Source organism: Pseudophryne corroboree, unplaced genomic scaffold, assembly GCF_028390025.1.
Source record: "Pseudophryne corroboree isolate aPseCor3 unplaced genomic scaffold, aPseCor3.hap2 scaffold_962, whole genome shotgun sequence".
Taxonomy (NCBI): Eukaryota; Metazoa; Chordata; class Amphibia; order Anura; family Myobatrachidae; genus Pseudophryne; species Pseudophryne corroboree.
The window spans coordinates 161,865-188,731 of record NW_026970542.1 but is presented as its reverse complement, the minus strand read 5'-3'; the positions used below and the strand labels follow the sequence as shown (position 1 = coordinate 188,731).

Sequence of the window (26,867 nt, the reverse complement as noted above, 5' to 3'; positions counted from 1 at the left end):
CACTTACGAGCCCTGAGACCAGGGAAAAACACGGCCGAGGTATACTGCACTGAGTTTCGCAGATGGGCAGGTGATAGTGGTTGGAATGACCCAGCCCTCCGAAGTCAGTTCCGCTTAGGCCTCACTGAGCAAATTAAAGATTACCTTGTCCAGCATCCTACTCCTGAAACCCTGGACAAGCTCATGCAGTTAGCAATTCGAGTAGATCGTCGGATCAGGGAACGGAAGATGGAGAAAGGTGGAGGGTCACCATCTCCCTCAGCAGTAGCCTTGGAAGAAGCCGAAGATTCCAGTGAACCCATGCAGATTGGGGCCTTTAGTCTTTCTGCTCAGGAAAAATCTCGTAGACGATCGATGGGCCTATGCTTATATTGTGGAGCAAAGGGTCATTTTGCTAATGTTTGCACCCTGAAGTCGGGAAAAGACAAGACCCAGGGGTAAAAGGAGAGTTACTCCTGGGTCTGGCTGGAATCTCTCCAAAAAATTCAGTCTTGCTTCCAGTTCAAATTAGTCTACCTACTCAGCAAGTTGCAGTCAAGGCTTTTGTTGATTGTGGTGCAGCTGCCAACTTTATGAATATCTCTTTCGCCCGGTCCTGGAACATTCCTATATTAAAGATGAAGCCTTCTGTGACTATTTGTGGCCTTGACGGTAACCCCCTCCTCAGTGGGCAAGTGTCTCAGCAAACTCCTCCTGTTCATTTAACTACTGGTCTTCTGCATTCGGAGAAGATTATTTTCCTCCTTGTCAATTGCCCCATGGCCTCCATAGTCCTAGGGCTTCCATGGTTGAAATCCCATAATCTATCCATCTGCTGGAAGACAGGAGAACTCTTACAGTGGGGAACAGAATGTACAGGAAGATGTCTGTCCTTGCCAGTGCGATGCTCTCAAGTTATACCAGAGGGGCTACCGACTCAATATCATTCATTTGCGGATGTCTTCTCCAAGAAAGAGGCGGATACTCTTCCCCCCCATCGACCTTACGACTGTGCCATCAGTCTGGTATCCGAAGATAAATTACCTAAGGGTAGATTATATGCTCTTTCTTTGCCAGAAACTAAAGCCATGGAAGACTATATTCAGGAGAACCCAAGCAAAGGGTTTATTCGTCCCTCAAAATCACCAGTAGGAGCAGGATTCTTCTTTGTGGCAAAAAAGGACGGCTCCTTACGTCCATGCATTGATTATAGAGGACTCAACAAAATCACGGTTAAGAATTCTTATCCTTTGCCTTTGATTTCCATGTTTGATCAACTCCGGATGGCGGAAATCTTCTCTAAAATTGATCTTCGGGGGGCATATAACCTCATACGAATTAAGGCCGGTGACGAGTGGAAGACGGCCTTCAACACTCATTCTTGGCATTATGAATACCTTGTTATGCCATTTGGATTGTCAAATGCTCCTGCCGTCTTCCAAGATTTTATCAATGATGTGCTCCGAGAATTCCTGGGAAAATTTGTTGTGGTCTACTTGGACGACATCCTGATATATTCATGGTCATTTGAGCAGCATCGAGTCCATGTCCAGATGGTGTGGCAAAAGCTCCGGGAGCACCATCTATACCCCAAGTTAGAAAAATGTGAATTCGAAGTGAAGGAAGTCGCTTTCTTAGGATACGTCATCTCTCCCAAGGGGTTCTCCATGGATCCCAGTAAGCTTCAAGCAATTCAAGATTGGGCACAACCTACTAACCTTAAAGCTATACAACGCTTTCTTGGGTTCGCTAATTATTACAGGAGATTTATTCGTTCATTTTCAGACATTGTTGCACCTATTGTTGCTTTGACCAAGAAAGGTGCGGATCCGTCACATTGGTTACCTTCAGCTCTACAAGCTTTTCTCAAGTTAAAAAAAGCCTTTATATCTGCACCTGTTCTTAGTCATCCAAATCCTGACCTGCCTTTTGTTATGGAAGTGGATGCTTCTGAAGTGGGAGTGGGAGCAGTCCTATCACAGAAAGATCCAGTGGATTCTAAACTTCACCCGTGCTCTTTTCTGTCCAGAAAGTTCTCTCCTGCCGAAGCCAACTATGATGTTGGAAATCGTGAACTGCTTGCTATCAAGTGGGCTCTAGAAGAATGGAGGCATTGGTTGGAAGGGGCGAGACACGTGATTACAATCCTCACTGACCATAAAAACTTATCCTATATTGAGTCAGCCAAGAGACTGAATCCAAGAAAGGCACGATGGGCATTATTCTTCACTAGATTCAACTATGTGATCTCCTATCGGCCAGGATCGAAGAATCTTAAAGCAGATGCCTTGTCACGAAGCTTCCTTCCAATTCAAAATTCATCCTGCTCTTCTGAACCAATTATTCCTGTTTCCAATATCCATGCTGGTCTTGCTCAAGGTTTAGTCTCCCAGATTCAAGCCAAACAGTCTCTTGCACCCATGGGGACTCCCTCAAGACTCCTCTTTGTCCCTAAAGAGTACAGGAAAGCAGTTTTATCTGAATTTCATGTAAAAAGAGTCTCTGGGCATCCAGGGATTTCTAAGACTCTGGATTTATTGTCTCGCTCAGTTTGGTGGCCTTCTATGTATCAAGATGTTAGAGAGTTCATTCTTGCTTGTGAGATCTGTGCTCAACATAAAACTCCTCGTAAAGCTCCCATGGGACATCTTACGCCTCTTACGGTTCCCTCAAGACCTTGGTCCCATATTTCTATGGACTTTGTGGTTGATCTTCCCAAGTCATCGGGGTACAATACCATTTGGGTTGTGGTAGACCGGTTCAGTAAGATGGCTCACTTTGTTCCTCTTCGCAAGCTACCCAGTGCCAGGGAATTGGCAACCTTGTTTATCCAACATATCTTTAAATTACATGGATTACCACAGGACATCGTCTCCGACAGAGGAACTCAGTTTATTGCTCAATTCTGGCGAACTTTCTGTTCAGCCTTGGATATTAATCTTAGTCTGTCCTCTGGTTATCATCCGCAATCCAATGGACAAACTGAGCGAGTGAACCAGTCTCTTGAACAGTATCTCCGTTGTTATGTTTCCAAGTACCATAACGATTGGGTGGACCATCTGGCATTTGCTGAATTTGCATATAATAATTCCAGTCACTCTTCTTCATCCATGTCACCCTTCTTTTGTCTCTCTGGGTTCCATCCTAGGTCTAACGCTTTTGACATCCTGCAGCAAAAGACTTCTTCCCTTGATCCTGTAGCTCGTCTGAGGAAAATTTGGAGGAGAGTACGTCTGGCACTCAACCAAGTCTCTGTTCGTTCCAAACAATTTGCTGACAGACGACGAAGACCTTGTACTCTTAAAGTGGGTGACATGGTGTGGCTGTCCACTCAAAATATCAAGTTACGCCAGCCCTCTCAAAAATTTGGGCCTAGGTTCATTGGTCCATTCCGGATTATTAGACAGATTAATCCAGTAGCCTTTCGACTCCTTTTACCAAAATCACTTAAGATCAATAACACTTTCCACTGTTCCTTGTTGAAACCAGCATTTGTGTCCCAGAGATTTAGAAGATCTCCTTCCAGAAGGCCTGCCGCTGTGTTAGTTCAAGGTCACAAGGAGTTTGTTGTGGAAAAGATTCTGGATTCCAAGTTCAGGAGGGGTCAAGTTCATTTCCTCGTGCATTGGAAGGGTTACGGTCCGGAAGAGAGAACCTGGGTACCAGAGCGGTTTCTTCATGCACCCAGACTTAAGAGGTCTTTCTTCTGTGAATTTCCGGATAAGCCTGGTTCTAGGGGTTCTTAACCCCTCTTCAAGGGGGGGGGGGGGGGGGTACTGTTACAATCCTGAGCACTCATGTTTTGTTTTTGTTTTAAATTACCTTTGCTTCAGTTTGTGGAACTACAGGTCACAGCTAGCTCCTGCATAGTTGTCTCCCAGTGCCTTTACTCCTGCACTCAGCAACTGACTTCACAGGTGTCTGGATTCTGTAATTACAGCTCGTTACCTGGAAACTACTATTCAGCTTGTCAGCCTGCTCAGTCTGCACTGCAGCTGCATGTTATATCAATCACTGGGGGCCTGTCTGGTGCTCACAACTGATTGGTCCAGCCTGTTCTTTTAAGCCTCTCAATCCCAAGAGGCTTTGCCAGTTATAACTACTCCATGTGGTGTTCTGCTTCCTGGTTCCTCTCTGGTCTCAGTTCATCTGTCCAGTGGGTATTGCCTTGTTCCAGTATTGAATTCCAGCTTCAACATCTTGCTGACGACTTTAGTCTGCCGACTGCCGCTACCTCCTGTGTCACCCCTGGAGTGCCTGCTGCTGTTCCATCTCCACGGCCCCAGCGTACCATCTGGCCGTGTGCACCCTGCCACCTTCTCCAGTTCCTGTTTGTTCCTGTGTATCCCTGTGGTTGGTCATATACAACACCTCTACCATAACTCCAGTCCAGTTCAGGTATCAAGTGACCCAGACAGGGGGCCGCGACCTGCACGTCGGAAGCCGCGAAGCCCATATCCCCTTGCGGGATTCCCTGGTGAAAACCTTCCGGCGTGTTAGACTCCGCGCCTCTGTTCTGGGTAACGTCAACCACTTGGTACCTGATCCCGAATTCCGGATTCTGCACCAGTTCCTGACACATAGAAGAGAAAGCTGCCATCCCTCTTCCAGGTGATTATAAAGGGTGCAGCCCATGGGCTATGGCTCTCTCAGATTACGCCAACCACTTTCATCTTATTGATCATCATTTCTCACTGGTTGATACATGGCAGGCGGTAAAGGCCGATGTCTCTCTTTACTTCGGGGAGTCGTCGCTGTAGGAATGTAATGATGGACACCTTTAGCTTTGCATTCCTCCACACCACACATAAGACTACTTTGCATTTTTCCTCCTGGATACATGGTCTCCAATCTTTCATCACACCATGGGGTTTCTTGTGGCATGCCAGCTGATTGCCAAGCTATTACTCTCTGGGGATGTAGTTAATATTCCGGCGGTCGGGATCCCGGCAGTCAGAATATCGACACCGGGATCCCGACAGCTGAGAATGCCGACAGCTGCTCCAGGGCTATTCCCACTCGTGAGTGTCAACGACACCCTAGAGTGGGAATAGATCCTGTGGCAAGTATAGCAAGCCCGCGAGGGGCTTTCTAATGCTCGCCTCACTGCCGGCCGAAATCCCGGGCGTCTGTATTGTGACTGCCGGGATTTTATACCCACCACACTCTCTGCTGGGCCACAGTCGAGGTTTCAAGGAAGTTAACCTGTAGGATTTAGATTCTGGACTGGCAACACTCGTTCCACCTGTGCCAGAGTTCTAGCCACTTTAAAAGATTTTGTTCTTAATCTCAGAATTCAATTAAAACCTCGTAGTCCCATCAGCAAGGCCTAATCCTCGCTTTACACCAAGATCACATTCTCAGAGCTGGGTCTTAAAGTTATAGACTTGCAGTCAGCAATTCTTGCTCTTTCAACTTCACCTCCAGCACTGGCAAACCTCTGCTGACCTTGAAGTAGCTGTATGGTTTACTGCAAAGTCCTTTTCACCACTGGTGCTGCAGTTCACATTTTGGTCTTGAGGGCATAAATTAATTCATTGGGGCAGTTCTGGAGCACATTTATCCCGAGGATCACCGGAGATAATTGCTCATTCTGTACAGTGGTAACAAGGCACCCTTGTCTTTGAAGCTTCGCCTTCACTCCCAGGTCAGCTTCCCGATAGCAGAGGTATGAAATTAGTTGGCCGTTGGTAGCCACTAAGTGCAGCCAGGTGGTAGGTGGGGACATAATTCCTTGTTCATCCCAATGGCACACAAACTCAGACAGTCATATAATCATCCCTTGGGAATTCTGTGTCCAATAATGAAGGTAGCTTTACTCCATTTATTCGACCTTCAGAAAGTTACTTTCCTATGTACCGAGGCCGCCACTCCTGTGCAGATGGACCTATTGCCGTAGTTCTCCTGAGTGTCGGTCCCCCACCTTGCGATCTCATAGGTTAAATGATTATTTTGTGGGCAGTTCCATTCAGTATTCGCAATGTTCTTACACCGCTGACATATCGGGCCCCCCTTGAGCATCAAACTGGTCAATTGGTCGTCTTCTAGCCCCCCGGGGCATTTCCCATTGGGGATGACTTTCTCCCTCCCGGATCACAGTGCTATTCTCTGTGTCTGTTTACGGCTCGTTCTTGCTTGAAGTCTCTTAACTTTCCCCATTTTAGTGAGACTTGGGGTGAGTTCTGCAATCTGGTCTTTCAGTATGCTGATCTGATCAGGACAAGACTGCACCTGCATCTGTTGTACCATTACTTCTCTGGGTGCCAGAAGGTCTTGCCTCTCTCCATAGTTGATGTCACAAGGGCTTCTATTTTCCATGTTTTCCAACTGTGTTTGGCAATCCATCTTGGATTGCCATGATGGTCTCTTTGAATTCCGGGAATGAACAATCTGTCTTCTGGAATCTCCACATTATCAACTGCGTATGCAAGACTTCTCCATATGCTCCTTCAATGAATAAGTTAGTTAACATTTTGTCCTCTTGTTAAACCTCGCAATGATCACTGCTGTATTGCTCAGAGACTCCTGTAGACCCAGGGCAAATTCTCTCAAAGATGTATTGGGCAGTTGCTTCCTTGCGTAGAACAGTCTTTTTAAGGCCACATATACAATATATGAGATGTATGTCTGCCTTAGTTATTGGCTCTTTACCCTTTTGCACAAGTGAGATGTACGATCATAGTGTATCTGATTGTGTGACCTCATACGTGGCACCAGCTAACCATTTACATTCTTTCCATAAGGTCTTTCTCAGATCCTCAACCTGGTTCTTGAGGAGCTGGGCCTGTTCTACCAGAGAGATGTCAATGGGATCGGAGTATTGTACAGTTTGCTCCAGGCTCCATGGCTGCAGTCTTTACTTAAGGTATGAGGGAATGTTCAGAATGTCACTTGTATTTATAATTTTTAGAACAGTAAATCAGGAGATTGTTGACTAGTCCATATCATGCCATCATGAAAATAAAGACAGCACAGCATAGGGCTGGTCAGTGTCATGATGTGAGGAGGGGAATGGAGGCAGCAGGAAGCCACAGACTGAGAGTTATATAGTGGGAGGAGCAGGATCCCCAGCAGCACAGAGTATATCAGGAGATGAGTGATGTGTCAGTGAGGACAGGGCTGCATGTGACAGGGGCAGTGACATGAAGGCAGCAGAAAGCCACAGACTGAGAGTTATATAGTGGTAGAAGCAGGATTCCCCAGCAGCACAGAGTAGGAATGTCAGGCTGCTGTCACACTGATACAAGAAGTCACAGATTGAGAGTTATATAGTGGGAGGAGCAGGGTCCCCAGCAGCACAGAGTATATCAGGAGATGAGGGATGTGTCAATAAGGATAGGGCTGCATGTGACAGGGGCAGTGACATGATGTGAGGAGGGGAATGGAGGCAGCAGGAAGCCACAGACTGAGAAATATATAGTGGAAGGAGCAGGGTCCCCAGCAGCACAGAGTATATCAGGAGATGAGTGATGTGTCAGTGAGGACAGGGCTGCATGTGACAGGGGCAGTGACATAATGTGAGGAGGGGAATGGAAGCAGCAGGAAGCTACAGACTGAGAGTTATATAGTGGGAGGAGCAGGGTCCCCAGCAGCACAGAGTATATCAGGAGATGAGTGATGTGTCAGTGAGGACAGGGCTGCATGTGACAGTGACATGATGTGAGGAGGGGAATGGAGGCTGCAGGAAGCCACAGACTGAGAGTTATATAGTGGGAGGAGCAGGGTCCCCAGCAGCACAGATTATATCAGGAGATGAGTGATGTGTCAGTGAGGACAGGGCTGCATGTGACAGGGGGAGTGACATGATGTGAGGAGGGGAATGGAGGCAGCAGGAAGCCACAGACTGAGAGTTATATTGGGATGAGCAGAGTCCCCAGCAGCACAGAGTATATCAGGAGATGAGCAATGTGTCAGTGACAGGGCTGCATGTGACAGGGGCAGTGACATGATGTGAGGAGGGGAATGGAGGCAGCAGGAAGCCACAGACTGAGAGTTATATAGTGGGAGGAGCAGGGTCCCCAGCAGCACAGAGTATATCAGGAGATGAGTGATGTGTCAGTGAGGACAGGGCTGCATGTGACAGGGGCAGTGACATGAGGTGAGGAGGGGAATGGAGGCAGCAGGAAGCCACAGACTGAGAGTTATATAGTGGGAGGAGCAGGGTCCCCAGCAGCACAGAGTATATCAGGAGATGAGTGATGTGTCAGTGAGGACAGGGCTGCATGTGACAGGAGCAGTGACATGATGTGAGGAGGGGAATGGAGGAAGCAGGAAGCCATAGACTGAGAGTTATATAGTGGGAGGAGCAGGGTCCCCAGCAGCGCAGAGTATATCAGGAGATGAGTGATGTGTCAGTGAGGACAGGGCTGCATGTGACAGGGGCAGTGGCATGATGTGAGGAAGGGAATGGAGGCAGCAGGAAGTCACAGACTGAGAGTTATATAGTGGGAGGAGCAGGGTCCCCAGCAGCACAGAGTATATCAGGAGATGAGTGATGTGTCAGTGAGGACAGTGCTGCATGTGACAGGGGCAGTGACATGATGTGAGGAGGGGAATGGAGGCAGCAGGAAGCCACAGACTGAGCGTTATATAGTAGGAGGAGCAGGGTCCCCAGCAGCACAGAGTATATCAGGAAATGTTTAATTTATTTAAAACTTGCATCAAAATGTACAATATATACAGAATAAAACAAACAAACAAATAAATAATACATTATACAAAAAAATAATAATGATTAACAAACAGAACTCAAATTCACATTCCTTGAATAAATAAGATACACTGTATATATAAATATTCAGAAATAATACTCCAAACCAACCACCACCCTCACCAACACTCCACCCAAATCTACACACTTATGTTTAAGAAAAACTGAGCAAAGCTAGTTAGATGTATGCAAACCTATTCCATAAAACATGAAAGTACTCAAAATCTATGGGATGTGAAATGAAGAAAAGACCCTAAAGCTAGATTTAGAGAGGACTTCTACCACCCACTCAAGGGGGTTTCAGGTGGCCCCACCAACGAGACCACCTGACAGCATCCATCCTCTCCTTATCCAGAACCATCATCCTTTCCACCTCGTGCAGAATTAAATCCACCATCACGTCACAGGGAAGGACTTTATTTCTTATGGACCCCTGACACCGTGCCATCCGAGTGTGATATCTAACTGCGAAACTGAGCACCGGGGGTAAGGAGGATGACGCAGCACTGCGCAGCTGCCCCTCTGTGTGAGCGTGCGGGGAGCCTAATGGGGCACATGCAGCATACTGAGGACTATGTGACAATGTGTATACTGTGGCCGCGGTATGCCATAGTGTTTATACTGCCTGTATTGTGTGACATAAAATGTGCCGGGCAGATTACCTCTAGAGACTTCGGCTTAAGGCGTCTGTGAGGTGAATTTATTGTTATGTGTTCTTTCCTCTTCAATTAAGTTAAAAACGTATTTACAAAAAAGACTTGTACAGTATATATCTTGTGGTGATTAAACCCCCCCATATTCTGTCCTGTAGGTCCCCATTGTAACATTTATTCACCGTGTTGTAATAGATGCCCCCGTGGCCCACACACCCCGTATCCCCATCCAGTGGCCCGCACACCCCTTATCCCCATCCAGTGGCCCGCACACCCCTTATCCCCATCCAGTGCCCCGCACACCCCTTATCCCCATCTGGTGCCCCGCACACCCCTTATCCCCATCTGGTGGCCCACACACCCCTTATCCTCATCCGGTGGCCTGCACACCCCTTATCCCAGTCCAGTGACCCGCACACCCCGTATCCCCATCCAGTGGCCCACACACCCCTTATCCCCATCCAGTGTCCTGCACACCCCTTATCCCAGTCCAGTGACCCACACACCTCGTATCCCCATCCAGTGTCCCGCACACCCCTTATCCCCATCCAGTGTCCCGCACACCCCTTATCCCCATCCAGTGGCCCGCACACCCCTTATCCCCATCCAGTGGCCCGCACACCCCTTATCCGCATCCAGTGGCCCGCACACCCCTTATACCCATCCAGTGGCCCGCACACCCCTTATCCCCATCCGGTTTCCCACACACCCCTTATCCCCATCCGGTGGCCCGCACACCCCTTATCCCCATCCAGTGGCCCGCACACCCCTTGGCCCACACACCCCTTATCCACATCCAGTGGCCCGCACACCCCTTATCCGCATCCAGTGGCCCGCACACCCCTTATCCCCATCCAGTTTCCCACACACCCCTTATCCCCATCCGGTGGCCTGCACACCCCTTATCCCCATCCAGTGGCCCGCACACCCCTTGGCCCGCACACCCCTTATCCGCATCCAGTGGCCCGCACACCCCTTATCCGCATCCAGTGGCCCGCACACCCCTTATCCCCATCCAGTGGCCCGCACACCCCTTATCCCCATCCAGTGGCCCGCACACCCCTTATCCGCATCCAGTGGCCCGCACACCCCTTATCCGCATCCAGTGGCCCGCACACCCCATATCCGCATCCAGTGGCCCGCACACCCCTTATCCCCATCCAGTGGCCCGCACACCCCTTATCCCCATCCAGTGGCCTGCACACCCCTTATCCCCATCCAGTGGCCCGCACACCCCTTATCCGCATCCAACGGCCCACATACACCTTATCCCCATCCAGTGGCCCGCACACCCCTTATCCCAGTCCAGTGACCCACACACCCCGTTTCCCAATCCAGTGACCCACACACCCCTTATCCCCATCCAGTGGCCCGCACACCCCTTATCCGCATCCAATGGCCCACACACCCCTTATCCCCATCCAGCGGCCCGCACACCCCTTATCCACATTCAGCGGCCCACACACCCCTTATCCCCATCCGGTGGCCCGCACACCCCTTATCCCCATACAGTGGCCCGCACACCCCTTATCCCCATCCAGTGGCCCGCACACCCCTTATCCCCATCCAGTTTCCCACACACACCTTATCCCCATCCGGTGGCCCTCACACCCCTTATCCCCATCCAGTGGCCCGCACACCCCTTATCCCCATCCAGTGGCCCGCACACCCCTTATCCGCATCCAGTGGCCCGCACACCCCTTATCCCGATACAGTGGCCCTCACACCCCTTATCCCCATCCGGTGGCCCTCACACCCCTTATCCTCATCCAGTGGCCCGCACACCCCTTATCCCCATCCAGTGGCCCGCACACCCCTTATCCCCATCCAGTTTCCCACACACCCCTTATCCTAGTCCAGTGGCCCGCACACCCCTTATCCCCATCCAGTGGCCCGCACACCCCTTGGCCAACACACCCCTTATCCCCATCCAGTGGCCCACACACCCCTTATCCCCATCCAGTGGCCCGCACACCCCTTATCCCCATCCAGTGGCCCGCACACCCCTTATCCCCATCCAGTGGCCCCCACACCCCTTATCCGCATCCAACGGCCTACACACCCCTTATCCACAACCAGCGGACCGTACACCCCTTATCCACATCCAGCGGCCCGCACACCCCTTATTCGCATCCAGTGGCCCGTACACCCCTTATCCACATCCAGCGGCCCACACACCCCTTATCCGCATCCAGTGTCCCGCACACCCCTTATCCCCATCCAGTGGCTCGCACACCCCTTATCCCCATCCAGTTTCCCACACACCCCTTATCCTAGTCCAGTGACCCACACACCCCTTATCCCAGTCCAGTGGCCCGCACACCCCTTATCCCCATCCGGTGGCCCGCACACCCCTTATCCCCATCCAGTGGCCCGCGCACACCTTATCCCCATCCGGTGGCCCGCACACCCCTTATCCCCATCCAGTGGCCCGCACACCCCTTATCCCCATCCAGTGGCCCGCACACCCCTTATCCCCATCCAGTGGCCCGCACACCCCTTATCCCCATCCAGTGGCTCGCACACCCCTTATCCCCTTCCAGTTTCCCACACACCCCTTACCCTAGTCCAGTGACCCACACACCCCCTTATCCCAGTCCAGTGGCCCGCACACCCCTTATCCCCATCCAGTGGCCCGCACACCCCTTATCCGCATCCAGTGGCCCGCACACCCCTTATCCGCATCCAGTGACCCACACACCCCTTATCCCCATCCGGTGGCCCGCACACCCCTTATTCCCATCCAGTTGCCCGCACACCCCTTATCCCCATCCAGTGGCCCGCACACCCCTTATCCCCATCCAGTTGCCCGCACACCCCTTATCCCCATCCAGTGGCCCGCACACCCCTTATCCGCATCCAGTGGCCCGCACACCCCATATCCACATCCAGTTTCCCACACACCCCTTATCCCCATCCAGTTTCCCACACACCCCTTATCCTAGTCCAGTGACCCACACACCCCTTATCCCAGTCCAGTGGCCCGCACACCCCTTATCCCCATCCAGTGGCCCGCACACCCCTTATCCCCATCCAGTTGCCCGCACACCCCTTATCCCCATCCAGTGGCCCGCACACCCCTTATCCTGGTCCAGTGACCCACACACCCCTTATCCCCATCCAGTGGCCCGCACACCCCTTATCCGCATCCAGTGGCCCGCACACCCCTTATCCACATCCAGTTTCCCACACACCCCTTATCCCCATCCGGTGGCCCGCACACCTCATATCCCCATCCAGTTTCCCACACACCCCTTATCCCCATCCAGTTTCCCGCACACCCCTTATCCGCATCCAGTGGACCGCACACCCCTTATCCGCATCCAGTGGCCCGCACACCCCTTATCCGCATCCAGTGGCCCACACACCCCTTATCCCCATCCAGTGGCCCGCACACCCCTTATCCGCATCCAGTGGCCCGCACACCCCATATCCACATCCAGTTTCCCACACACCCCTTATCCCCATCCAGTTTCCCACACACCCCTTATCCTAGTCCAGTGACCCACACACCCCTTATCCCCATCCAGCGGCCCGCACACCCCTCATCCCCATCCAGCGGCCCGCACACCCCTTATCCACATCCAGTGGCCCGCACACCCCTTATCCGCATCCAGTGGCCCGCACACACCTTATCCCCATCCGGTGGCCCACACACACCTTATCCCCATCCGGTGGCCCTCACACCCCTTATCCCCATCCAGTGGCCCGCACACCCCTTATCCCCATCCAGTGGCCCGCACACCCCTTATCCGCATCCAGTGGCCCGCACACCCCTTATCCCCATACAGTGGCCCGCACACCCCTTATCCCCATACAGTGGCCCGCACACCCCTTATCACCATCCTGTTGTCCGCACACCCCTTATCCACATCCAGTGGCCCGCAGACCCCTTATCCCCATCCAGTGGCCCACACACCCCTTATCCCCATCCGGTGGCCCGCACACCCCTTATCCCAGTCCAGTGACTCACACACCCCGTATCCCCATCCAGTGACCCACACACCCCTTATCCCCATCCAGTGGCCCGCACACCCCTTATCCGCATCCAACGGCCCACACACCCCTTATCCCCATCCAGCGGCCCGCACACCCCTTATCCCCATCCAGCGGCCCGCACACCCCATATCCACATCCAGTGGCCCGCACACCCCTTATCCCCATCCAGTGGCCCACACACCCCTTATCCCCATCTGGTGGCCCGCACACCCCTTATCCCAGTCCAGTGACTCACACACCCCGTATCCCCATCCAGTGACCCACACACCCCTTATCCCCATCCAGTGGCCCGCACACCCCTTATCCGCATCCAGTGGCCCACACACCCCTTATCCGCATCCAGTGGCCCGCACACCCCTTATCCCCATACAGTGGCCCGCACACCCCTTATCCCCATCCAGTGGCCCGCACACCCCTTATCCCCATCCAGTGGCCCGCACACCCCTTATCCCCATCCAGTGGCCCGCACACCCCTTATCCCCATCCAGTGGCCCGCACACCCCTTATCCCCATCCAGTGGCACGCACACCCCTTATCCCCATCCAGTTTCCCACACACCCCTTATCCCCATTCAGTGGCCCGCACACCCCTTATCCGCATCCAGTGGCCCGCACACCCCTTATCCGCATCCAGTGGTCCGCACACCCCTTGTCCCCATCCAGTGGCCCGCACACCCCTTATCCGCATCCAGTGGCCCAGACACCCCTTATCCCCATCCAGTGGCCCGCACACCCCTTATCCCCATCCAGTTTCCCACACACCCCTTATCCCCATCCAGTTTCCCACACACCCCTTATCCCCATCCAGTTGCCCGCACACCCCTTATCCCAGTCCTGTGGCCCGCACACCCCTTATCCCCATCCAGTGGCCCGCACACCCCTTATCCCCATCCAGTGGCACGCACACCCCTTATCCCCATCCAGTGGCCCGCACACCCCTTATCCCCATCCAGTTTCCCACACACCCCTTATCCCCATCCAGTTGCCCGCACACCCCTTATCCCCATCCGGTGGCCCGCACACCCCTTATCCCCATCCGGTGGCCCACACACCCCTTATCCGCATCCAGTGGCCCGCACAGCCCTTATCCGCATCCAGTGGCCCGCACAGCCCTTATCCGCATCCAGTGGCCCGCACACCCCTTATCCCCATCCAGTGGCCCGCACACCCCTTATCCCTATCCAGTGGCCCGCACACCCCTTATCCGCATCCAGTGGCCCGCACACCCCTTATCCGCATCCAGTGGCCCGCACACCCCTTATCCCCATCCAGTGGCCCAGACACCCCTTATCCGCATCCAGTTGCCTGCACACCCCTTATCCCCATCCAGTGGCCCAGACACCCCTTATCCGCATCCAGTGGCCCGCACACCCCTTATCCGCATCCAGTGGCCCGCACACCCCTTATCCCCATCCAGTGGCCCGCACACCCCTTATCCCCATCCAGTGGCCCGCACACCCCTTATCCCCATCCAGTGGCCCGCACACCCCTTATCCGCATCCAGTGGCCCAGACACCCCTTATCCGCACCCTGCGCATGCCTATGAGTAAGATCCCATCTATTTATGACCCAGTTTCTAGGAATAGTTCTCGGCAGGGGAGGCGCAGTGCTGCTGCTGCTGCTGGGATTGCGCTGTATGTTCCGCTGCGTTAGATGATATCAGTGTGGCACCTACAATATGTAATACAGTCCTTATTCTTTTGCAGGTGCATGATTGTCTCCATCAGTACGTAAGAAAGAGACCAACGCCCGTCGTACCAAAGGCTCGCACTCTGTGCAGTGAGGTGGGTCACATTAAGGGTCATACATTGTTCCAAAACATCGCCCCTTCTGCAAAGAACACATTTCTTATAGATTTAAAATGTTTTGATGAAAAAATAAGTTACACTCTTTATGTATTTCCGTCCAGTAATTCGCAGACACAGAGCTGACGCTTCTCGTGGAGTAGAACGTCTGAAAGATTCTACAGAAAAGAGCCATAAAAACATTCAGAGTCTATGGGGCAGATGTACTAAAGCCATGGAGAGAGATAATGTATCAGCCAATCAGCTCTTACCTGTCATTTTTCTAACCGCCTGTAACAGGGCCGGCTCCAGGCACGTTACAATAGAGCGGCCGAACAGGGCACCACACTTAATGGGCGCCGCTAGCTCGCGCCGCCATATTGGAGCCTGGAGCCAGGTCAGTCCCACTGCCCGCCTCCAGAGACGTGTGCACACTGCTCAGAATAGGACAAGTACACACCCTCCCCGCGCGCTGGCCGTGAGCCAATCAGAGCTCGCAGACCGGCAGCTAAGGCTCCTAATTGGCTGCCGGACCGCGAGCTTTGGCTTGTGGACCGGCACCTAATCAAAGCTAGCCGCCGCTAGAGACTGAGGGGCAGGAGAGGCGCACACTGCGCTCTCCTGCCCGCCCTCAAGAACAGCGTTCTTGAACAGCAGCAGCATTTGGTGAAGGGGGGGGGGGGGGGGCACTGTGGAGACATATGTATCTGGCACTGGGAGCATATCTAGCACTGTGGGGGCATGTGTATCTGGAATTGGGAGCATATCTGACACTGGGGGTATATCTGGTACTGTGGGAACATGTGTATCTGGCACTGTGGGGGCATGTGTATCTGGCACTGGGGGTATATCTGGTACTGTGGGAATATGTGTATCTGGCACTGTGGGGGCATGTATGTCTGGCACTGTGTGGGGGCATGTGTATCTGGCACTGTGGGGGCATGTGTATCTGGCACTGTGGGGGCATGTGTATCTGGCACTGTGGGGGCTTGTGTATCTGGCACTGTGGGGGCATGTGTATCTGGCACTGTGGGGGCATGTGTGTCTGGCACTGTGGAGGCATGTGTGTCTGGCACTGTGGAGGAATGTGTATCTGGCACTGTGGGGGCATGTGTATCTGGCACTGTGGGGACATATGTATCTGGCACTGTGTGGGGACATGTGTATCTGGCACTGTGGGGGCATGTGTATCTGGCACTGTGGAGGAATGTGTGTCTGGCACTGTGTGGGGACGTGTGTCTGGCACTGTGGGGACATGTGTGTCTGGCACTGTGGAGGAATGTGTATCTGGCACTGTGTGGGGACATGTGTATCTGGCACTGTGGGGGCATGTGTATCTGGCACTGTGGGGGCATATCTAGCACTGTGGGGGCATGTGTATCTGGCACTGTGGGGGCATGTGTATCTGGCACTGTGGGCATATCTGGCACTGTGGGGACATATGTATCTGGCACTGTGGGGACATGTGTATCTGGCACTGTGGGGGCATGTGTATCTGGCACTGTGGGGGCATGTGTATCTGTCACTGTGGGGGCATGTGTATCTGGCACTGTGGGCATATCTGGCACTGTGTGGGGACATGTGTATCTGGCACTGTGAGCATATCTGGCACTGTGGGGACATGTTTATCTGGCACTGTGGGGGCATGTTTATCTGGCACTGTGGGACATATGTATCTGGCACTGTGGGGGCATGTGTATCTGTCACTGTGGGGGCATGTGTATCTGTCACTGTGGGGGCATGTGTATTTGGCACTGTGGGCATATCTGGCACTGTGTGGGGACATGTGTATCTGGCACTGTGGGGGGCATGTGTATCTGGCACTGTGGGCATATCTGGCACTGTGTGGGGACATGTGTATCTGGCACTGTGGGCATATCTGGCACTGTGGGGACATGTTTATCTGGCACTGTGGGGGCATGTGTATCTGGCACTGTGGGCATATCTGGCACTGTGTGGGGACATGTGTATCTGGCACTGTGTGGGGACATGTGTATCTGGCACTGGGGGTATATCTGGTACTGTGGGAATATGTGTATCTGGCACTGTGGGGTCATGTGTGTCTGGCACTGTGTGGGGGCATGTGTATCTGGCACTGGGGACATGTGTATCTGGCACTGTGGAGGAATGTGTATCTGGCACTGTGTGGGGACATGTGTATCTGGCACTGTGGGGGCATGTGTATCTGGCACTGTGGAGGAATGTGTATCTGGCACTGTGTGGGGACATGTGTATCTGGCACTGTGGGGACATGTGTGTTTGGCACTGTGTGGGGACATGTGTATCTGGCACTGTGGGGGCATGTGTATCTGGCACTGTGGGGGCATATCTGGCACTGTGGGGGCATGTGTATCTGGCACTGTGGGGGCATGTGTATCTGGCACTGTGGGCATATCTGGCACTGTGGGGACATATGTATCTGGAACTGTGGGGGCATGTGTATCTGGCACTGTGGGCATATCTGGCACTGTGGGGACATATGTATCTGGAACTGTGGGGGCATGTGTATCAGGCACTGTGGGCATATCTGGCACTGTGTGGGGACATGTGTATCTGGCACTGTGGGCATATCTGGCACTGTGGGGACATGTTTATCTGGCACTGTGGGGGCATGTTTATCTGGCACTGTGGGACATATGTATCTGGCACTGTGGGACATATGTATCTGGCACTGTGGGGGCATGTGTATCTGTCACTGTGGGGGCATGTGTATCTGTCACTGTGGGGGCATGTGTATCTGGCACTGTGGGGGCATGTGTATCTGGCACTGTGGGCATATCTGGCACTGTGTGGGGACGTGTATCTGGCACTGTGGGCATATCTGGCACTGTGGGGACATGTTTATCTGGCACTGTGGGGGCATGTGTATCTGGCACTGTGGGCATATCTGGCACTGTGTGGGGATATGTGTATCTGGCACTGTGGGGGCATGTGTATCTGGCACTGTGGGCATATCTGGCACTGTGTGGGGACATGTGTGTCTGGCACTGTGGGCATATCTGGCACTGTGGGGACATGTGTATCTGGCACTGTGGGCATATCTGGCACTGTGTGGGGACATGTGTATCTGGCACTGTGGGCATATCTGGCACTGTGGGGACATGTTTATCTGGCACTGTGGGGGCATGTTTATCTGGCACTGTGGGGGCATGTTTATCTGGCACTGTGGGGACATGTTTATCTGGCACTGTGGGGGCATGTGTATCTGGCACTGTGGGCATATCTGGCACTGTGTGGGGACATGTGTATCTGGCACTGTGGGGGCATGTGTATCTGGCACTGTGGGCATATCTGGCACTGTGTGGGGACATGTGTATCTGGCACTGTGGGCATATCTGGCACTGTGGGGGCATGTTTATCTGGCACTGTGGGGGCATGTTTATCTGGCACTGTGAGGACATGTTTATCTGGCACTGTGGGGGCATGTGTATCTGGCACTGTGGGCATATCTGGCACTGTGGGGGCATGTGTATCTGGCACTGTGGGCATATCTGGCACTGTGGGGGCATGTGTATCTGGCACTGTGGGGGCATATATGTATCTGGCACTGTGGGGGCATGTGTATCTGGCACTGTGGGGACATGTGTATCTGGCACTGTGGGGGCATGTGTATCTGGCACTGTGGGGACATGTGTATATGGCACTGTGGGGACGTGTATCTGGCACTGTGGGGGCATGTGTATCTGGCACTGTGGGGGCATGTGTATCTGGCACTGTGGGGACATGTGTATCTGGCACTGTGGGGACATGTGTATCTGGCACTGTGGGGACATGTGTATCTGGCACTGTGGGGACATGTGTATCTGGCACTGTGGGGACATGTGTATCTGGCACTGTGGGGGCATGTGTATCTGTCACTGTGGGGACATATGTGTATCTGGCACTGTGGGGGCATGTGTATCTGGCACTGTGGGGACATATGTGTATCTGGCACTTTGGGCATATCTGGCACTGTGGGGGACATGTGCACCTGGCACTGGGGGCATATCTGTATCTGGCACCCCCGCCCCCCCCCCCCCCTCCCCCATGGGGGGGTATCGCTTCAACATTTTTTTCGCCCAGGGTGCTAGTAGGCCTGGGGCCAACCCTGGCCTGTAGTGTGGTAGTTAGGTACTGATTGGTTGGTACGTTATCTGTTCATTTTATCACCCGTCATGGCTTAGTACATCTCCCCTGTACCTGCTTTACCTGACCTCTGTGTGTGGAGGGGGCACCGCACATAGCGCTGCAGGGTAGTGGGCACTGTTGGTGGTACTTGTCAATTATCTGTTGCAATTACTTTTACTTGCAGCTTCCATCCTTTTGGAAGCCCAGCATCTCCTGACCGCCCCTGTCTCCTACCCCCAACTCTTCTATCACTAATACCTATACAGCATCTCCTGACCACCCCTGTCTCCTACCCCCACCTCTTCTATCACTAATACCTATACAGCATCTCCTGACGACCCTGTCTCCTACCCCCACCTCTTCTATCACTAATACCTATACAGCATCTCCTGACGACCCTGTCTCCTACCCCCACCTCTTCTATCACTAATACCTATACAGCATCTCCTGACCACCCCTGTCTCCTACCCCCACCTCTTCTATCACTAATACCTATACAGCATCTCCTGACCACCCCTGTCTCCTACCCCCACCTCTTCTATCACTAATACCTATACAGCATCTCCTGACGACCCTGTCTCCTACCCCCACCTCTTCTATCACTAATACCTATACAGCATCTCCTGACGACCCTGTCTCCTACCCCCACCCCTTCTATCACTAATACCTATACGGCATCTCCTGACCGCCCCTGTCTCCTACCCTCACCTCTTCTATCACTAATACCTATACAGCATCTCCTGACCGCCCCTGTCTCCTACCCCCACCTCTTCTATCACTAATACCTATACAGCATCTCCTGACCACCGCTGTCTCCTACCCCCACCTCTTCTATCACTAATACCTATACAGCATCTCCTGACCACCGCTGTCTCCTACCCCCACCTCTTCTATCACTAATACCTATACAGCATCTCCTGACCACCCCTGTCTCCTACCCCCACCTCTTCTATCACTAATACCTATACAGCATCTCCTGACCGCCCCTGTCTCCTACCCCCACCTCTTCTATCATTAATACCTATACAGCATCTCCTGACCACCGCTGTCTCCTACCCCCACCTCTTCTATCATTAATACCTATACAGCATCTCCTGACCACCGCTGTCTCCTACCCCCACCTCTTCTATAACTAATACCTATACAGCATCTCCTGACCACCGCTGTCTCCTACCCCCACCTCTTCTATCACTAATACCTATACAGCATCTCCTGACCGCCCCTGTCTCCTACCCCCACCTCTTCTATCACTAATACCTATACAGCATCTCCTGACCACCGCTGTCTCCTACCCCCAACTCTTCTATCACTAATACCTATACATCTCCTGACCACCGCTGTCTCCTACCCCCACCCCTTCTATCACTAATACCTATACAGCATCTCCTGACCACCGCTGTCTCCTACCCCCACCTCTTCTATCACTAATACCTATACAGCATCTCCTGACCACCCCTGTCTCCTACCCCCACCTCTTCTGTCACTAATACCTATACAGCATTCATGAGCTCAACTTGAGATTTCTTTGTTATTCGGTCACACTGTCCTTTATTACATTTCATGATGCTGACATACCCGGGATTCAAACCCATTACCACTGGCATTGCAGTCAGACACTCTATTCATTGCGCTATCTGCCCTTGCACAGAAGGGTAGAGAATTCTAAACTAGAGAATTATAACTATTTGAAGCTTAGCTCGTACTTTGTGAGAAACTGATCAGCATTGCGGCTGTGCAGATCTACGTAGTGTGTGCCTGACCAGATCTATGTAGTGTGCGGCTGAGCAGATCTACGTAGTGTGTGGCTGAGCAGATCTATGTAGTGTGCGGCTGAGCAGATCTATGTAGTGTGCAGCTGAGCAGATCTTTGTAGTGTGTGGCTGAGCAGATCTTTGTAGTGTGTGGCTGAGCAGATCTATGTAGTGTGTGACTGAGCAGATCTATGTAGTGTGCGGCTGAGCAGATCTATGTAGTGTGCGGCTGAGCAGATCTATGTAGTGTGTGGCTGAGCAGATCTATGTAGTGTGTGGCTGAGCAGCAGATCTATGTAGTGTGTGGCTGAGCAGATCTATGTAGTGTGCGGCTGACCAGATCTATGTAGTGTGTGGCTGCTAGGGATTGGATGTGTGGCTGCACACTACATAGATCTGCAGAATTACAATGCTCATTATTTTATTACAAAGTACCAGTAGCTTCATATAGTGTTCATTGTTCTTATGCAAAATCACATAGCTCAATGAGTATGGTGTGTGATTAGAATGCAACAGGTTATAGGTGTGAATCCTGGGTGTGGCAGTATATTGAGTTGTGCTATTTATTAAAGAGTACTGTAACTGAATAACAGATAGATAGATAGATAGATAGATAGAAAATATGTGGTAAGCGCAATCATAGCATGGGCTTTCTCTGGGATCAATCTTTCCATGCCCGTTCCCCACGAGGCATGCCCTATTGTGTCCCTATTGGAAAAATGGGTGAAGGGTGGGGGGGAGGGCACCAAAAAGTCTACTTATGGCTCTGCAGCCTGAGACTTTATCCTGAGACTTGTCTCTACAATGTGCAGCTTTCTAAGAAGGCACGTCTCCCAGTCTGCATAGGCCACGTACCCCTTCCAGCCAAGCTTAGGATGTAGTGATCACCTAGTGGCAGCTTGTTTTAAGCTGGGACTCACCCTTCCCAACTACAAATCTCATTACATCTGCCCCACATGTAGTGCCACATGGCTGTAGTGCAATCCCTTTCTGCTCCTTTTTATTTTTATTTATTTATATATATATATACATATATATATATATATATATATATATATATATATATATATATATATATATATATATAATTTTTTTTTTTTTTTTTTTTAAATAAACTTGATGACTAAAGTAAAGGTTCCGGAGGGGAGATGCGTGTGCACTTTATAGCATAATGCCACAAACTGGAGGATCAGTAAGTGGGAACTAGGCTAATATATCGTAATTCTCTGAGAATCGTGTCATCCACCTTATTGCCTAGTCCAGTGATGGCTAGCCTTGACACTCCAGCTGTTGTTGATTACACATCCTAGCATGCCCTGCTACAGTTTTGCTATTTGGCCTTGCTAAAACTGATGCAGGGCATGCTGGGATGTGTAGTTCAACAACAGCTGGAGTGTCAAGGTTAGCCATCACTGGTCTAGTCCCTACCTCATGCCTTACTGGCCAGTTCCCTACCTCATGTCTTACTGGCCAGTTCCCTGCCTCATGTCTTACTGGCCAGTTCCCTGCCTCATGCCTTACTGGCCAGTTCCCCTACCTCATGCCTTACTGGCCAGTTCCCCTACCTCATGCCTTACTGGCCAGTACCCCTACCTCATGCCTTACTGGCCAGTTCCCCTACCTCATGCCTTACTGGCCAGTTCCGCTACCTCATGCCTTACTGGCCAGTTCCGCTACCTCATGCCTTACTGGCCAGTTCCCCTACCTCATGCCTTACTGGCCAGTTCCCCTACCTCATGCCTTACTGGCCAGTTCCCCTACCTCATGCCTTACTGGCCAGTTCCCCTACCTCATGCCTTACTGGCCAGTTCCCTACCTCATGCCTTACTGGCCAGTTCCCGAACACATGCCTTACTGGCCAGTTCCCCTACCTCATGCCTTACTGGCCAGTTCCCTACCTCATGCCTTACTGGCCAGTTCCCTGTCTCATGCCTTACTGGCCAGTTCCCCTACCTCATGCCATACTGGCCAGTTCCCCTACCTCATGCCTTACTGGCCAGTTCCCAAACTCATGCCTTACTGGTCAGTTCCCGAACACATGCCTTACTGGCCAGTTCCCTCACTCATGCCTTACTGGCCAGTTCCCGAACTCATGCCTTACTGGCCAGTTCCCGAACTCATGCCTTACTGGCCAGTTCCCGAACTCATGCCTTACTGGCCAGTTCCCGAACTCATGCCTTACTGGCCAGTTCCCGAACTCATGCCTTACTGGCCAGTTCCCGAACTCATGCCTTACTGGCCAGTTCCCGAACTCATGCCTTACTGGCCAGTTCCCGAACTCATGCCTTACTGGCCAGTTCCCGAACTCATGCCTTACTGGCCAGTTCCCGAACTCATGCCTTACTGGCCAGTTCCCTCACTCATGCCTTACTGGCCAGTTCCCTCACTCATGCCTTACTGGCCAGTTCCCTCACTCATGCCTTACTGGCCAGTTCCCTCACTCATGCCTTACTGGCCAGTTCCCTACCTCATGCCTTACTGGCCAGTTCCCTCACTCATGCCTTACTGGCCAGTTCCCTGCCTCATGCCTTACTGGCCAGTTCCCAAACTCATGCCTTACTGGCCAGTTCCCTCACTCATGCCTTACTGGCCAGTTCCCTCACTCATGCCTTACTGACCAGTTCCCTGCCTCATGCCTTACTGGCCAGTTCCCTGCCTCATGCCTTACTGGCCAGTTCCCTCACTCATGCCTTACTGGCCAGTTCCCTCACTCATGCCTTACTGACCAGTTCCCTGCCTCATGCCTTACTGACCAGTTCCCTGCCTCATGCCTTACTGACCAGTTCCCTCACTCATGCCTTACTGGCCAGTTCCCTCACTCATGCCTTACTGGCCAGTTCCCTCACTTATGCCTTACTGGCCAGTTCCCTCACTTATGCCTTACTGGCCAGTTCCCTCACTCATGCCTTACTGGCCAGTTCCCTACCTCATGCCTTACTGGCCAGTTCCCTCACTCATGCCTTACTGACCAGTTCCCTGCCTCATGCCTTACTGGCCAGTTCCCTCACTCATGCCTTACTGGCCAGTTCCCTCACTCATGCCTTACTGGCCAGTTCCCTCACTCATGCCTTACTGGCCAGTTCCCTCACTCATGCCTTACTGGCCAGTTCCCTCACTCATGCCTTACTGACCAGTTCCCTGCCTCATGCCTTACTGGCCAGTTCCCTCACTCATGCCTTACTGGCCAGTTCCCTCACTCATGCCTTACTGGCCAGTTCCCTCACTCATGCCTTACTGGCCAGTTCCCTACCTCATGCCTTACTGGCCAGTTCCCTACCTCATGCCTTACTGGCCAGTTCCCTACCTCATGCCTTACTGGCCAGTTCCCTCACTCATGCCTTACTGACCAGTTCCCTCACTCATGCCTTACTGGCCAGTTCCCTCACTCATGCCTTACTGGCCAGTTCCCTCACTCATGCCTTACTGGCCAGTTCCCTCACTCATGCCTTACTGGCCAGTTCCCTCACTCATGCCTTACTGGCCAGTTCCCTACCTCATGTCTTACTGGCCAGTTCCCTGCCTCATGTCTTACTGGCCAGTTCCCCTACCTCATGCCTTACTGGCCAGTTCCCCTACCTCATGCCTTACTGGCCAGTACCCCTACCTCATGCCTTACTGGCCAGTTCCCCTACCTCATGCCTTACTGGCCAGTTCCCCTACCTCATGCCTTACTGGCCAGTACCCCTACCTCATGCCTTACTGGCCAGTTCCCCTACCTCATGCCTTACTGGCCAGTTCCCCTACCTCATGCCTTACTGGCCAGTTCCCCTACCTCATGCCTTACTGGCCAGTTCCCCTACCTCATGCCTTACTGGCCAGTTCCCCTACCTCATGCCTTACTGGCCAGTTCCCCTACCTCATGCCTTACTGGCCAGTTCCCTACCTCATGCCTTACTGGCCAGTTCCCGAACACATGCCTTACTGGCCAGTTCCCCTACCTCATGCCTTACTGGCCAGTTCCCCTACCTCATGCCTTACTGGCCAGTTCCCCTACCTCATGCCTTACTGGCCAGTTCCCCTACCTCATGCCTTACTGGCCAGTTCCCAAACTCATGCCTTACTGGTCAGTTCCCGAACACATGCCTTACTGGTCAGTTCCCGAACTCATGCCTTACTGGCCAGTTCCCGAACTCATGCCTTACTGGCCAGTTCCCGAACTCATGCCTTACTGGCCAGTTCCCGAACTCATGCCTTACTGGCCAGTTCCCGAACTCATGCCTTACTGGCCAGTTCCCGAACTCATGCCTTACTGGCCAGTTCCCGAACTCATGCCTTACTGGCCAGTTCCCGAACTCATGCCTTACTGGCCAGTTCCCGAACTCATGCCTTACTGGCCAGTTCCCGAACTCATGCCTTACTGGCCAGTTCCCGAACTCATGCCTTACTGGCCAGTTCCCGAACTCATGCCTTACTGGCCAGTTCCCGAACTCATGCCTTACTGGCCAGTTCCCGAACTCATGCCTTACTGGCCAGTTCCCGAACTCATGCCTTACTGGCCAGTTCCCGAACTCATGCCTTACTGGCCAGTTCCCGAACTCATGCCTTACTGGCCAGTTCCCTCACTCATGCCTTACTGGCCAGTTCCCTCACTCATGCCTTACTGGCCAGTTCCCTCACTCATGCCTTACTGGCCAGTTCCCTCACTCATGCCTTACTGGCCAGTTCCCTCACTCATGCCTTACTGGCCAGTTCCCTCACTCATGCCTTACTGGCCAGTTCCCTCACTCATGCCTTACTGGCCAGTTCCCTCACTCATGCCTTACTGACCAGTTCCCTGCCTCATGCCTTACTGGCCAGTTCCCTGCCTCATGCCTTACTGGCCAGTTCCCTGCCTCATGCCTTACTGGCCAGTTCCCTCACTTATGCCTTACTGACCAGTTCCCTGCCTCATGCCTTACTGACCAGTTCCCTGCCTCATGCCTTACTGGCCAGTTCCCTCACTCATGCCTTACTGGCCAGTTCCCTCACTCATGCCTTACTGGCCAGTTCCCTCACTTATGCCTTACTGGCCAGTTCCCTCACTCATGCCTTACTGGCCAGTTCCCTCACTCATGCCTTACTGGCCAGTTCCCTCACTCATGCCTTACTGACCAGTTCCCTGCCTCATGCCTTACTGGCCAGTTCCCTCACTCATGCCTTACTGGCCAGTTCCCTCACTCATGCCTTACTGACCAGTTCCCTGCCTCATGCCTTACTGGCCAGTTCCCTCACTCATGCCTTACTGGCCAGTTCCCTCACTCATGCCTTACTGGCCAGTTCCCTCACTCATGCCTTACTGGCCAGTTCCCTCACTCATGCCTTACTGGCCAGTTCCCTCACTCATGCCTTACTGGCCAGTTCCCTCACTCATGCCTTACTGACCAGTTCCCTGCCTCATGCCTTACTGGCCAGTTCCCTCACTCATGCCTTACTGGCCAGTTCCCTCACTCATGCCTTACTGGCCAGTTCCCTCACTCATGCCTTACTGGCCAGTTCCCTCACTCATGCCTTACTGGCCAGTTCCCTACCTCATGCCTTACTGGCCAGTTCCCTACCTCATGCCTTACTGGCCAGTTCCCTCACTCATGCCTTACTGACCAGTTCCCTCACTCATGCCTTACTGGCCAGTTCCCTCACTCATGCCTTACTGGCCAGTTCCCTCACTCATGCCTTACTGGCCAGTTCCCTCACTCATGCCTTACTGGCCAGTTCCCTCACTCATGCCTTACTGACCAGTTCCCTACCTCATGCCTTACTGACCAGTTCCCTGCCTCATGCCTTACTGGCCAGTTCCCTCACTCATGCCTTACTGGCCAGATGGTATAATCAAACTGATTGAGGTACTAATTAAGTCACCTGTGCTCAAGCATGGATATCCTTATAACCTAAACTGCTGAGGTGTGTTG

General features: G+C 52.6%; 1 protein-coding gene across 1 annotated transcript in view; it reads left to right on the top strand.

Moving 5' to 3' along the window:
- LOC135048411 (MAGUK p55 subfamily member 4-like) overlaps positions 1–26,867 on the top strand; it is a gene marked incomplete at its 3' end in the record, with an annotated part of 166,229 nt that overhangs the window by 22,280 nt on the left and 117,082 nt on the right. Inside the window, exons 2-3 of the mRNA XM_063955538.1 lie at positions 6,723–6,844; positions 15,047–15,124. Coding sequence (XP_063811608.1) covers positions 6,723–6,844; positions 15,047–15,124 — 200 coding nt within the window. The remainder of the gene's footprint in view (positions 1–6,722; positions 6,845–15,046; positions 15,125–26,867) is intronic.